General features: G+C 35.0%; 1 protein-coding gene across 1 annotated transcript; it reads left to right on the top strand.

The window, feature by feature from the left end:
- Positions 1 to 2,280: 2,280 nt before the first annotated feature.
- On the top strand, positions 2,281 to 8,129 carry LOC105094003 (olfactory receptor 5P4). Its single transcript, XM_010985954.3, has 2 exons — positions 2,281 to 2,289; positions 7,191 to 8,129. Exons 1-2 carry the CDS (start codon positions 2,281 to 2,283, stop codon positions 8,127 to 8,129), a joined length of 948 nt encoding a protein of 315 aa, XP_010984256.3.
- The last annotated feature ends 8,114 nt before the right edge of the window (positions 8,130 to 16,243 follow it).

Genomic DNA, 16,243 nt, shown 5'->3' with positions numbered 1-16,243 from the left:
TATAAACAATTATGTGTGAACGAACTGGATAGCCCAAAAGAAATGCATAAATTTCTAGAAACGTATGACCTATTAAGATTGGATAGAGAAGAAATAGAAAGTTAAAATAGAACTACCATATGATCCAGCAATCCCACTTCTGTACATACATCTGAAGGAAATGGAAACATTATCTCAAAGGGATACATGCCTTCCCATGCTTATTGCAGCATTATTCACAATATTGAAGACTTGAAAGTAAACTAAGTGTCCATCAACAGAAGAATGGATAAAGAATATCTGATATAAATATCATAATGTGTACACAAACACAAACACAATGGAATATTATTCAGCCATAAAAAGACATCCTGCCTTTTGGGACAACATGGATGGAACTTGAGGGCATTATGTTAAGTGAAATAAGTCAGATGGAGAAAGACAAATACTGTATGTTCTCACTTATATGTGGAATTGAAAAAAATTAATAGAAATAGAGAGTAGAAAGAGGTTGTCAGGGACTGGGTGTAGGGGGGAATAGTAAGGTGTTGGCCAAAGGATACAGACTTCCAGCCAGAAGATGAGTAAGTTCTGGGGATCTTATGTGGAGCATGGCGACTCTAGTTAACAGCACTGTATTACATACTTGAAAATTGTTAAGAGAGCAGAACTTAAATGTTCTCATCACATACACACAAAAAAGATAATTATGCAAGGGGCCAGAGGTGTTAATTAACCATATTGTGGTAACCATTTTGAAATATATATGTGTCTCAAACTATCACACTGTACATCTTAAACTTACATATTTATAGGTCTATAATATCTCAATAAATCTGGGAAATAAAGAGAAAAAGAAAGCTCAAACAGGCCAATAACATACAAAGAGATTGAATCAGTAATCAAAAACTTCACAACAGAGAAAGGTCCAAGACAATTTGCTTCATGGGTAAATTCTATTAAACAATCAAAGAAGAATTAATTCTAATTCTACTTAAACTCTTCCAAAAAACAGAGTAAGAGAGATCACCTTCAAATTCATTTTAAGAGTACAGCATCACCTCAAAAACAAATCCATACAAAAACACCACAAGAGCCAACCTCTTCATGACTATCCTAATGACCCTCCCTGGAAATTTCAGCACAAGATTTTCCTCTAAGATCAGAAACAAGGCAGCAATGTTCAATCTTTTTTTCTTTTCTTGATGTAGTCAGTTTACAATGTTGTGTCAATTTTGGGTGTACAGCATAATAGTTCAGTCATACATATACATACATATATTCATTTTCATATTCTTTTTCATTATAGGTTACTACAAGATATTGAATATAGTTCCCTGAACAATGTTCAAACTTGCCACATCTGTTCAACATAGTATTGGAGCCTTAGCCAGGGCAATTAGACAAGGAAAAACAAAAGCATCCAGATCAAAAAGAAGAATTAAAATTGTCCCTGTTTGCAGACAGTATGATTTTATATAGAGAAAACTCAAAAAATGTCATCAAAAAACTGCTAAAACTAATAAACAAATTCAATAAAGTTGCAAGATACAAAATCAACTATAAAAATTATTTTCATTTCTATACAATAACAGTGATCTGAAAAGGAAATTAGGAAACAATCCCATTTACAATAACACCAAAAAGAAAAAAATACCAAGAAATAAACTTAACTGAAGAAATGAAAGATTTGTATACTAAAACAACAAAATATTGATAAAAGAAATTAAACAAAACTCAAACAAATGTAAACACATTTTGTATTCTTGGGTTTGAAGATTTAATATTTCTAAAATATCCATTCTATCCAAAGTAGATTCAATGCATCCACATCAAAACCCCAATGGAATTTCTCTTACAGAAGTATAAAAAATAATTCTAAAGTTCATATATAGAACCACAAATAAACCCAAATAGCCAAAAATAATCTTGAGAAAAAAAGGATAAAGCTGTAGGCATCACACTTGCTGATTCCAAACTATATTACAAAGTTACAGTGCTTAAAACAGTATGGTACTGGCATAAAGACACAATACAGATCAATGAATAGAATAGTGAGCAAAAATAAACTCATGCATATACAGTCAAGTAATTTTTGACAATCACTTCAAGAATATACAGTGGGGAAAGGATATCCTCTTCAATAAATGATGCTGGGGAAACTGGATATCCACATGCAAGAGAATAAAATTGACAATTATCTTAAAATAAAGACAAGATTAACTCAGATTAAAGACTTAAATGTAAGACCTAAAATTGTAAGAATAAAACCTCTAGAAGAAAACATAGGGGAGAAGATTCATGTCATTGGTCTTGGCAATGATTTCTTTGATATCTCACCAAAAGTATAGGCAATAAAAACAAAAATAGACAAGTGGGGTTACATTAAACTAAAAAGCTTCTGCAAAGCAATGGAAACAATCAACAGAGTCAAAAGGCAACTATAGAATAAGAGAAAATATTTTCAAACTATCTTTCTGATAAGGGGTTAATTTCCAAAATGTATAAGGAACTCATATAACTACAGCATAAAAACTAGTAAGTCAATTTAAAAATGGACAAAGACTTAAACAGACATTTCTCCAAAGACACAGAAATGGCCAACAGGTATATGAAAAAGTGCTCAACATCACTAATCATCAAGTAAATGCAAATCAAAACCACAATGAGATACCATTTCACATATATCAGGATGGCTATTACAAAAAAAGAAAAAAAAAAGACAAGTGTATGCAAGGATGTGGAGAAAGGGAAAAAAAAACTTTTGTACAATTTTGCTGGGAATGCAAAATGCTGCAGTTGCTATGGACAACAGTATGACGTTTCCTCAAATAATTAAAAATAGAACTACCATATGATCCACTAACCTAACCTCTAGATATTTACCTAAAAGACCTCAAAGAGGTACTGATTAGCACTCCCATGTTCATTGTAGCACTAGTCACAATAGCCAAGATGTGGAATATTATGGTCTTAAAAAAAAGAAAGAAATTCTTCAATATGTGACAACATAGATGGACCTGGAGAACACTGTGCTAAGTAAAAATAAGCCAGTCACAGGAGGACAGTACCACATGATTCCACTTTACAAGGTATCTAAAATAGTTGAATTCATAGACTCAGGAGTGGAATGATGGTTGCCAGGGGTTGAGGTTAGATTGAAATGAGGAGTTGCTAACCAACAGGCATAAAGTTTCATTTAAGCAAGGTGAATAAGATCTACTCAGCCATGAAAATAATGAAATAATGCCATGTGCAGCAACATGGATGGACCTAGAGGTTATCATATTAAATGAAGTAACTCAGACAGAGAAGGACAAATATTATATAATGTTGCTTCTATGTGGAATCAAAAAAAGTTACAAATTTTATTTACAAGCCAGAAATAGACTCATGGTCATAGAAAATAAACTGTGATTCCCAAGGGGAAAGGGGAGAGGAGGGATATATTAACAGTTTGGGATTAACAGATACACACTACTATATATAAAACAGATAAACAACAAGGACTTACTGTATAGCACAGGGAACTATATTCAATTTCTTGTAATGTTCTGTAATGGAAAAAATCTGAAAAAATATATGTATGTATATGTATAACTGAACCACTTTGCTGTACAGCTGAAACTAATATTGTAAATTGACTACTTCAATAAAAATAAGGATTAAAAAAGATGAATAAGTTCTAGAGATCTGCTGTAGAACACCATACCTATAGTTAACAATAGTGTATTGTACACTTAAAAACCTATTAAGAGGACAAGTCTCATGCTAAGTGCTCTTACCACAATAAAATAAATACCAAAAAATAGATCATTCATTTATTCACTTGTTCATTCATTCATTTAGTACTGCTATGTACCAGGCACTCTGTAATGTTCTAAGAATAGTGTTGAACAAGGCAGAGGCGATCCCTCCCTTGTGGGAATTGTAGGATGGTACGTAAAAATACATTATGCAATTATTTGCTCCAGTGCCTATATAATTAAAAGTATGTAAGTACAAAACGTATTTCAAGGTTCTTTGAAATTGTTCACCAGGAGAATATGACTCAGTCTAGTGTGAAGAGAAGATTTCAATAGTGAAATAAATTTAAACCCAAGACCTAAGATGACTAGAAGTTAGTCTTCCATTGGAAGAGGGTGGAGTGATGAATACAGCTATACAACAGTTTGTAGTCGGGTAAAGATAGAAATCTATCTCTAAGTCATAGCACAGTGTCTGCTACATAGAAAGATTTTTTTAAATTGTTTAACACTAATTTAACAAAATCTACTTAGTGCCTTCTATATTCCCAACACTGCACCGTTAAAGAGGGATACAAAAATTGTTAGTCATAGACACTGCACTTCCACACTAGGGAAAGAATAAGATCCAAAGCTATAATGGGCATTAATCAAATGGCATAAACAAAATGTTAGGAGGATGGCAGGGGTGAAGGGAATTGAATTCTCCCAGACGTCATCTGGAAAGGTTTTGTATCATTCATTAGTCACAGTTGGGCTTCCTTAGAACCTAAAGGAGCTGTGTCTTTCTGCGACAGATGGAACCTTGCAGCAGGTCCATTTCCTGACTTGTTGGAGTTGAGATGTGTGAGCTGTTCAAGCCTCCTAATGTGGATTATCAGGCTTAGCTTTGTTCTGATGGCTACTGATCTATAGGCTCCCTCAAGCCCAGAACCAAAGGAAACTGACCTTCAACCTAGAGAATGTTCTGTTATGTGGCTGTGGTTCAAGAACACAGCCAGAATCAATTGTGGACATGTGTCTTTGACAACCTGCTAGTCAATGTGGCATCTGCGTGTGACAAGGTCATAAGAAAGGTGTTAGTGCAAGCTTCATTGTTCTACTAGAAAGTATACATGCTGGTGGATCCAGGGTTGGCAATGGGGAGAAAGAAGATGGTGTATATGAGAAATGTCTACTGCCAACAAGCCAGGTGTGTATCTCAAGTGTTCTAGTGCAAATCTATAATATATATGGAAAATTCATATGATTTAAAAATGTATGTCACTTATGTTGATAATAATACTGCGGTTCCATTGGATGCATATTTGTAAACTAAACTGTACCAGCAACCCCAAATTATCTCCAAACATAGGTGACATGAAAATCTGGACCACTGAATATATAATAGCCATGTTTCAGAAATGCCACAAATTGTCACAGCCATATTAGTCATGTTGATCTAATCATCAACTCCAATGATAGTAAAATGTTTTTCAATTTGATTAAAATGAAATTTTTAGTTTTTTTCCATTTAATTAAAAATAACTGGAATTTCAGGGTATTTAGAAAATATTTTATTCACACATTTTACATAATCATGTTACATGCTATTTATCTGTCCCAGCAGATGTATACATGTAATTTCTCTATCCCAGTGGATTCTCAGTTTGGTTTTCCAAAACAAGTAAAATAATTAATTTGTAATTACAAATGAAGTAGGTGATTTGGGCCTTATCCCCAATGACACAGACCTCACTTAAATGTGCCCTTGCTGTACAGCAACAATTCCTTGGAGACTATTGGTAGTGTTGCAGAAGATGTATCACTAGTTCACACTTGTCCGTTTTTAAGGACACAGACATATTTGATTTTCTCCTATGTCCCAGAAATTACAAGTTGATCATTTCAAGCAAACTATTAGTAACTGAGCATTTATTTGTTGCATAAACAGTGTTTGGAGTTTTCACTCACTTCATATAATTTAACACAAGAACCGCATGAGGTATGTATAACTGTCTCCTTTTTACAGGTAAGGAAACAAGAGCAAACTTTTTTTTATAACTTGCCTGTGATTTCAGAGACAGTGAGAGGCAGAGCTAGAAACTGATTTCAGATTTGCATGGCTCCAAAGTCCATGGGATTCTGCACGTCCCTTTGCCTTCCCTGCTGGCACTCATATACAACTTTGAAAACATTTGTGTCTTTCATACATCTATTTTCTTTAAAAATATAAAATTCATTTCTGGCTTGGGTCTTTGTCTAGTTAAAAGAGCCAGAACTTGATCATTCAGATACATAATTCTAGTAACTAGTCATGCTATATAGTATACTATTGCCATGATTCACATGTAACATTGAGTAAAACGTGTGTGGTTGCTGATAGTTATGTGTGTATGTTTACTTAATTCTCCTTAAGATACAAGTTCTTGAAAAAACAAATTATTCATAAGAATATGTTGGTATTTAAATTAGAGGAGTCACAGGAATGACTAAGGATAATGAACACATTCTCCCTTGCACTTGATCATGTGATCTATTTTAAAGTAAAGGAGTATTATTTTGAAATGCTAACCTTTCTTTCAGTCTAATTTTCTAGCTTTCCTAGATGGCTACCTCTATCCCTACCTCCCTAACTACACTTTCCTCCTGTTCTCATCATATGCCCCCACTTCTTACTGCTCTATTGTTGCTTAATAGAAGTGATGAAACTTAAACTTAATTAGTCCAAGTCCCAAATGTTTCAGTTCACTTTCCATTTAATCCTGGTCCATAAAAATATCTAGATTTTCTTACTGCAACATGCAATCCCGCAAGTATGAAAAGGTATGGTATAGGAGACAAGTCCTAGAAGTTTTTGCAAAATATCCAGGATGTTTGGCTCAAAACAATAATAAAAATTCTATTTGGCTCTTTCATCTTGAACATGGACAATTTCTATCCCTTGGTTTCAGTTATTATAACTAAGAATGTGATTTTTTTTTTATTCCAGGAAAAGGATCAAGTAAGAAAGAGATGTCAAAGTCAACACCACATTTTCCGGCTCAATCAATTGGATAAATGCAGATAGTATTTACTAAGATTGACATTACTGAATAGAGGTGCATTTGGGATGGGGTTGGAAAATCAAGAGCTGGTCTTTCTATGAACATTTAGGTTATTTACAGTTCATGTTATTACAATCAATGGTGCGGTAAACATTCTTCTACAGATCTCCTGTGCACATGGGTAAGACTTACGCCATGGTATATACATAGGAGTAAAATAGCTGAGTCCTAAGGTAATCAAATCTTCAATTTTAATATTTTCATGGAAATTGAAATTTTGTGTGCACAAAGTATTCTATAAGTGAGGCAGATTTATCATTTAAAATATTTATAAGGTTGTGTTTAGGTTATGCTTAGGTATATACATTAAACTTGGGGTCATTTCAGTCAATTTAATTTCCTCTGGTTCTGATTTCAGTAGGCACCATTAGATGGATAGATGGAGACTGAAAACCACACAACAGTGACAGAGTTCATTATTCTGGGATTAACAGACAACCCCACACTATGTGCCATTTTCTTTGTGATTTTTCTAGGTGTTTACGTAGCAACCATAGTGGGAAATATCAGCATAATTATCTTAATCCAAAGCAGCCCACAGCTTCACACCCCTATGTACCTTTTTCTTAGCCATTTGGCCTTTGTGGACATTGGGTATTCCACATCAGTCACACCAATCATGCTGATGAGCTTCTTGAGAGAGAAAACTGCTATCCCAGTCACCGGCTGTATAGCCCAGCTCGGCTCTGATGTCACCTTTGGGACTACAGAGTGCTTCCTGCTGGCCACCATGGCCTATGATCGCTATGTGGCCATCTGCTCTCCCTTGCTCTACTCCACCCAGATGTCCCCAGTGGTCTGCTTCCTCCTACTGGGGGCCTCCTACCTGGGTGGATGCATGAATGCTTCATCATTTACAGGCTGTCTGATGAACCTGTCCTTCTGTGGACCGAATAAAATCAACCATTTTTTCTGTGACCTCTTCCCACTCTTGAAGCTTTCTTGTGGCCATGTTTACCTTGCTGAAATATCTCCTGCCATCTCCTCTGCCTCAGTCCTTATAAGCACACTGTTTACCATCACTGTGTCCTATAGGTACATCCTCCATTCAATCCTGAGAATGCGCTCTACTGAGGGGAGGAAGAAGGCCTTCTCCACCTGCACTTCCCACCTCACTGCAGTCACTTTGTTTTATGGGACAGTTTTGTTTGTCTATGTGATGCCCAAATCAAGCTATTCAGCGGACCAAGTCAAAGTGGCATCTGTAATCTACACAGTGGTGGTCCCCATGCTGAACCCCCTCATCTACAGTCTGAGGAACAAGGAGGTGAAGAAGGCCACGCGAAAACTAATGGCTAGAACACATTGGTTTTCCTGAATTAAATCAGGTATAAATCTATAAATAACAAACCATTGATTTGGGGAACATTTGTGCTGGATGTTTAGTGATATTTCTCATTAACTTTATCACTTTTACAATGAGAAGCTCCCATAAATATATAAAAAATCCAATGTTTACTTCCATTTATAGAGTTAAGTGTATCATTACCATGGATATCCACTTGGTTCAAATTAAATATGGATTTTTCAAGGTAGGGATACCTTCAAAAACTTTTCTACTTAAAATCCCATTTACCAATTATAGAACTTTACTTAAATGGAGAGATATTTCAATCAAAGATCAGATTTAATTGAATTCCATTTTTGTAAAATACCATTTGGGAAAGAAAATCCTCCTCAGTGATGTGTAACAGATGGTAATATTGACAAGTCAGCAGTTCAAGGTACTTTCTTTAAAGATACTGCCTTGCATTGGTCAATGGATAGTTCAACTATTGGAAACCTTGATGTTAGTGTCTCAGAAAAGCTTCTATTTATCTTTACTTTATTTAAGCCAGAGCAAAGATCATGATTCCCATGTTTGACCATTAAGAGATCCAACCCAGATAACACAGAAGAAACTCTGTATAAATTTCAGCTGACTCTTCTCATGACTTGTCTTACCAGATGAATAATAGGGTAGGATTTTGGAAGTTCCTTTTCTTTGGCATGAGAGACTGAGAAGGGACTTTCTTCCAGTAACAGTTGATAGACAGGAGATACGAAGTTATGGTTTAGGCAAGAAATATCCGCTACACATTTTGTGTCTCAAGGAGCTGTCCACCATCACAGATTGTTCCACTGCCTTTTTTGAAGGTGCTTATGATCCAGTTTGGTTATGACAATTGCCTCTAAATTGATTCCCTGCCTCCTGCACTCCTTTCACAATGACATGATTAATATTTTAGTTAATATGTTTAATATTTAGCATATAAATGTCAGAAAAATCCTGAGACAGTTGGGGAGCATTACTTTACAAGCAAACTTCCTATTCCTGGGTTCTTCACTGACCAGATCAAGAAAACCACCTCCTTTCCTGCCTGGAAGCCACTTTGTGGAATTTCTCTGGTCCTGTTTCCCCATTCATACTTCTTTACTTGCATCAGTTATGGGCCTGTAATCCTATCAGTGCAATAATTCTGGAGCTAAAGTCAGCACAGACATGGCCCTTCACGAAGAGAGGGAACTCCAAGGTATTACTTCAGTCTTGGAAAGGGCTATGTTCGAGTTGTGGTGGGTGCTCTGCGCTTTGGTGGTTGAAGTTTTCAGGCAGTCTTCCTCTTCATGTTTCCCCCTACACTTCTTGCTTTTCACCAGGATTCATGCTCAGCCCTCTGCCCTTCTCCCCATTCCTCATGGTCTCCTTGGGTGACCTCATCTTCTCCCATGAGCTCGGCTGACATCTGTGTGGTGGCAGCAACCAAGTCTTCACATACAACTTTCCTCGGAGGACAGATAAACTTCACTGACCTTTTCCTCAAGACTTTCAAATTCAGTGTGCCCTGACTGAATTTTTCATATTTCTCCCCAAACTATTTACTCTTCTCTGTTCTTTCTCAATAACTGGCAAATCATTGTGAGGTTTAGTACTCTAACAAGTTTGGGGTGACTCTGATGGCACATCTATCAAAATGGTCTGCTCCCCTCCATCCCGTTCCGTCTCTCAGGGGGAACACATGTCCCATATTGACCTCTTCCTTCTTTAAGTCTCTTTTGTGTAGGAGCTTAAACACTCCCCGATTGATTACAATGAATCCATGCAGAGTTTTTTTTCATTCATATTTCCACTTTAAGGGATTCAAATAATTCAATTATCCAGATGCAGGGAGTGTGGTGTGACACTGTTAATAGTCCCTACTAGACAGGATGTACAATGACACTCATTCTCTTCTCCCAAACTCTAAATCAACTAAAGAAATGGCAGAAAGAGAAGGTATATAGAAGAGCAAAATATTATCTGTATGAATGAAAGAGCTGATGTTAGAGAATGTGCCACAATTTTGTGGACATATATGTTTTTGCATTCTAAATCCCAGAATTTGACACTTTTTCCTTCTCTGTCACTGGCAATAATGGAAATACTCAGGTCTCCCCAATGAGTCTAGGCCTTTATCCATTAGGTTACAGCATGGCCAAGAGCTGCCAAGAACAACGAGGGCAGGCTCAGTTGCAAGAAAAAGGGAGAAGAAGGGCTGGATTTGTTGTTATGGATTGAATTATGTCCCTCAAAAATTTATATGTTGAAGTCCTAGCTGCCAGTACCTTAGAATGTACCTTATCTGGGAATAGGGTTGTTGTGGATGTAATTAGTTAAGATGAACTCATATTGAAGTAGGCTGGGTTTCTAATACAGTATGTCTGGTATCCTTATTTTAAAAAGGACAATTAGGATACAGACAACACACAGAAAGAACATCATGTGGAGATAAAGACAGAAATATGGGTTATGCTTCTACAAGCCATGGAACTTCAAAGATTGACAGCAAACCAGGAAAAGCTAGGTGAAAAGCATGGAGCAGATCCCACAGCCCTCAGAAGGAACCAACCCTGCCCATACCTTGATCTTGGACTTCTACTGCACCTACACTTTTGAGAGATATTTCTATTTTGTGTAGAATTCTAGGTTTTTAGTTAAAAATCTTTTAGCACTTTTAAGATTTAATTGTTTTCTTGCTTCCATCATTTCTTTCCAGAACTCAGCTCTCAGTCTTCATTTTTTCTCCTTCTTTTTTGAAGGGAATATGTCTTTTATTTTTCCCCTCGAAGTTTTTAACATTTTTGTTTGTTTTAGACTTCCTGTAGCCTTTTCATGATTTCTGTAAGTGTGGTTCTTCCTGTATTTATCATTTTTAAAATCTGCAAAGTTTAATGGATTTTTAGCTCATGGTCCTTCATCAGTTTGGAAAATTATCATTGAATATTTCTTCAGAACTCTTTCTACCTCTCCTTTTTTTTTAGATCTTCAATCACACATAGGTTAGGTCTTTCCACAATTTCTTATATAGCTCTCGCATTCTTTTTGATTTTTGATATTTTTCTTTGTCTTGTAATATGTATGTTGTCTCCTGACCTCTTTTCAGTTTACTCCTCCTCTTTTCTGCTGTGTCCAATCTACTATTAATCCATCTGCTGAATTCCTAATTTATTTTATTTTTCATTTCTAAGATTTAAATTTAATTCTTTTTATTTCTTTTACTGTATTCAGTTCTGTGGTATGAGTCTTCATTTTATTCCTCTATTTTTCTTAGACATATTTTTAATATTTAATTTGAAGTACTGGTTTTCATTCATTTGGTCCTGTTTAATGGCATATCTTGTCTTATTTCATTGGATGATGGGCAATATGGATAGAAAATTGTAGAGGTTCTAAATGACATTATCTTCCTCCAAAATGTATTTAATTTTATTCTTGCAAGAAAATAAAAGGCTTCATCCCTTTGAGGAAATGAAAATACAGTGCCCAAAAGGGCCATTCACATAGAGAACTGATGTCTCTATGTACAGTATAACTCCTAAACTTGCATCCTAGTAGAATGTGGTGGTTTTTCCAGTGTAGGTTGGGTGCTGTCCTTTGTGGGGATGATCTATGTCTGATTTGACCTTATTTCTAGGATGTAACAATTACTCCCAAGATACCAACCTTCAGGACTCTCAAATAAAAGCGTAAGTTGTTATGGGTCCCACCTATCTTAAATGGCCTATCTACCAAGCTCTATCCAACCAGCACTGCAAAATGCCAAAATCTCTGGTAAGATCAGGCTCTCGCAGGCTGACTTCCACCTGGTGTTTGCTATCTCACCAGCCCATGTGCTGGGAGTAGTCAAACTCCATAATGAGAAATTACACATACAATTTCAGGCTCACTTCTCTATAGTTATTTCCTGTCCAGGATCTTGGCCTCATAAGTCTTAGGCATCTTTGACCTCAGACTTCTATCTACTGATCCTACCTCACTGCCAAAAGCCCCAACTGTATCTTTTTGCTCAGTCCCTATTCCTTATGATATCATCTGGCAAATATATTTATTTATGAGGATCAAGGAAAACTTTGCTAAAGAAATGACATTTAAACTGAGACATAAAGGTAAAAAGGAGTTAACTGGTCATTCAGAGCTGGAGATGCAGTTGTAGAAACTTTTGTGGGTAGATGAAAGTGATGTGGGAGGTTGAACTAATTATCCTGGCCTCAAAGTACAGTGTCTGCTACAGGGCAAGTATTCAACAAATAACTGCTGGTTAAACATTAACTCTAATTCAATAAATACTTATTTAGAGCCTCCTTTATTCCTGGCACTAGGTTATGAACTGAATAAGTCATGTGCTTTTCTTTCAGGAAGTTCACAAAAATCAAAGAAATGTTTCTTGAAAATACAATGGTTTCCATTCAAGTGGTATGAAGTACTAGTTGCCATGTTTTTTGAATCTTTAAAACAATTTTAGATGTTTTTATTTTTTAATAAAAATTGTGTATATTTAGACTGGGATTTCAAAATTGTAGAATAGATAAACAAGACTATACTGTATAGCACAGGGAAATATACACAACATCTTATGGTAGCTCACAGAGAAAGGAATGTGACAATGAATATATATATATGTTCATGTATAATTGAAAAATTGTGCTCTACACTGGAATTTGACACAACATTGTAAAATGATTATAAATCAATAAAAATGTTAAAAATTGTGTATATTTAATGTGCTCAACATGTTTTGACATACATACACATAATGAAGTGATTAATATAATCAAGCTAATTAGCATACCCATCTCCTCACATCTAATCTTTTTTTAGGTGTGGTAAGAGTAACTGAAATTTATTCTCTTAGCAAATTTCCAGGATAAAATACAGTATTATTAATGATAGTTCTAATGCTGTATATTAGATCACTAGAACTTATTTATTCAACACAACTGCAACTTCATATCCTTTGACTAACCTCTCCCCATTTCCCCCACCTCCCCAAGTGTCTCCAAGTATATCCATGTTGTTGTAAATGGCAAGATTTCCTTCTTTTTTATGGCTGAATAATATTTTGTTGTATACATATACCACATCTATGGACATAATCATGTGATGTTCTCGTTCTGTTAATGTGTTGTATCACATTGATTGATTTTCATATATTAAACCAACCTTGCATCCCAGGCATAAATCCCACTGATTCAAAAATTTGAGATTTAATATAATTAAAGAAGTAAGATGTTTAGATAATTTATATGAGAAGGTAGAGACTTTCACATTAAGAAGGGACATTTGTGAAAATGGAATGGTGGAGACTGTGAAATGTTTGATCAGAGAAACTCTAGCCAAATTTTAATTCAGTGTTGAACAAATAATGAGGACTGGAGACCCAATAGGCTGTGACATCACCAATAATCATGGAACTGTGACCAGTTGCAAGCCCTTTGGGAGCTCTCTTCATCTTTATTCATTTACACACAACTCCCTATTTGGTATCTCTGAAATGCTCTTTCTTTGCTGTGGTTTCTCCTAATATGTTTTACTTTCATTCCAGAATCTTCTTTCATTTCACTCATCAACCTTTTACAGTACATGCTCTGCTTCTCCATTTTAACTAAACCTAGTTGTCTAAGAAGGGCACATCTGCTTCTCAGCTCTATTGAAGAGAATTTGCTTACTCCTCTATTGTACAGACACCTACACACAACGTTGACATTTTCTTAGCTCCTTACTATATTTGTAAATCATTTATTGGTAATTGTTTTTTCTTTTAGTATATACAAAGACAACTGATTTTTGTATGTTGATTTTGTATCTTGAAACATTACTAAATTAATTTATTAGTTTTAATAGTTTTTTGTGGAATACTTTCTTCATATAAGATCATGTCATCTGAAAACAGAGAAAATTTTACATTTTCCTTTTCAATTTGGATGCCTTTCATTTTTTTTTAATCTTGTCTGGTTTTTCTTGGGAGGACTTTCAGGACGATGCTGAATGGAAGCAGCATGAATAGGCATTCTTGACTGGTTCCTGATCTATAGGAAAAGCTTTCAGCTTTTCACCACTGAGTCTGATTTTAGCTGTGGGCTTGTAATATGTAATCTTTATCATGTTGAGGTACATTGCTTCTATACATAATTTGTTGAGAGTTTTATATCATAAAATAATGTTGAACTTGTTTAGAGCTTTATATCATGAAAGGATTTTTGTCAAATGCGTATTCTGCATCTATTGAGATGATCATGATTTCTATTCTGCATTCTGTTAGTGTAGTGTATTACATTATCAATCAATAAAATAAAAAGGCAACCTACAGAGTGGGAGAAATACTTGTCAACTATATATCTGATAAGGGGTTAATATCCAAATATATAAGGAACTCATAAGTCAATAGAAAAAAACACAAATAACTGATTAACAGTGTGTGTGTGTGTGTGCGCATATGTGTGTCTATACATATATATATCTGAAGGAAATGAAATTAATATCTCAAAGAGATAACTGCACATTACAGCATTATTCACAATAGCCAAGATATGTAAACAGCTTGTGTTCACTGATGAATAAACAGATAAGGAAATTCAGATATACATGCAATGGAATATTATTCAGCCTAAAAAAGGAAATCCTACCATTTGTAATAATGTGGATGAATTTGGAAGACAATATACTAAGTGCAATAAGTCAGAGGCAGACAAATATTGCATGATATCCATATAGAACTTAAAAAAGTTGAATTTAAGGAAACAGAGTGAACATGGTTGCCAAGAATTAAGGGGTGGGGGAAATGTGATAATATTTGTTATATCTGAAGGAAATAAAACTAATATGTTGAAGAGATAACTGTTCCCCCATGTTCATGGTAACTATAGTTAATAATGTATTGTAAACTTGAAATTTGCTAAGAGAGTAGATCTTGAAAGTTCTCAGCACCAGAAAAAAAATTGTGACTATGTGTGGTGATGGATATTAACTAGACTTATTGCGGTGATTATTTTGCAATATATGTTTTATTTAGTCACTATATTATACAGCTGATACTAATGTTATATGTCAATTATTAATAAAAGATGACTACGTTAATAGAAAGAACTCACACTATCTAACTTTACACCTCTAGAAATAGAAAAAAAGAATAAACTAAGCCCAAAGTTAAAAGTAGGAAGGAAATAACAAAGAGCAGAAATAAATGAAATGGAGACCAGAAAAATAATAAAAAAAATAAAAGAAACTAAGAGCTGGACCAATGAAAAGATAAACAAAATTGATAAAATTTAATTAGAGTAACTAAGGAGAAAAGAGAGAGAGGACGCAAATAAAATCAGAAGTGAAAGAGAAGGCATTACAACTAATACCACAGAAATACACTGGATCATGAGACTACTATGAATAACTATATGCCAACAAACTGGACAACCTAGAAGAAAAAGATAAATTCCTAGAAGCATACAACCTAACAAGTCTGAACATGAAGAAACAGAAAATCTGAACACCAATAACAAATAAGGAGCAGTATTCAAACACCTCCCAATAAACAAAAACAAGGACCAGATGATTTCACTGGTGAATTCTACCAAACACTTAAACAAAATTACTGCCATTCCTTCTCAAACGGTTTCAAAAACTGAAAAGGAGAGAATACTCCCAGGCCCGTTTTACAAGGCCTACCGTTACCCTGATGCAAGGACTGCCCTGAAGATAAGGACACTACGGAAAAGAAAATTACAAGCCAATTCCCTTATGAACAGGGAAGCAAAAATTCTCAATAAAATACTATCAAACATAATTCAACAGCACATTAAAATAAGCATATACCATGAAAAAAAGATTTTATCCCTGGGATGTAAGGATGTTTCAACATATGAAAATTATAAATGTGATACATAACATTAGGAGAATGAAAGATTAAAATCTGATGATCATTTCAACAGATACAGAGCAAGCATCTACAAAATTCAACATAGTTTCATAATAAAAGCTCTCAACAAACTGGGTATGGAAGGAATGTACCAAAACATAATAGAGGCCATACATAAAAAGGCCACAGCTAAAATCATACTCCGGTGAAAGACTGAAAGCTTTTATTCCAAGAATGGGAACAAGACAAGAATGCTCACTCTCACTACTCCTTTTCAACATAGTCC

Source organism: Camelus dromedarius, chromosome 12, assembly GCF_036321535.1.
Source record: "Camelus dromedarius isolate mCamDro1 chromosome 12, mCamDro1.pat, whole genome shotgun sequence".
In the NCBI taxonomy this organism is placed as follows: Eukaryota; Metazoa; Chordata; class Mammalia; order Artiodactyla; family Camelidae; genus Camelus; species Camelus dromedarius.
This window is presented reverse-complemented; position numbering and strand designations above follow the sequence as displayed.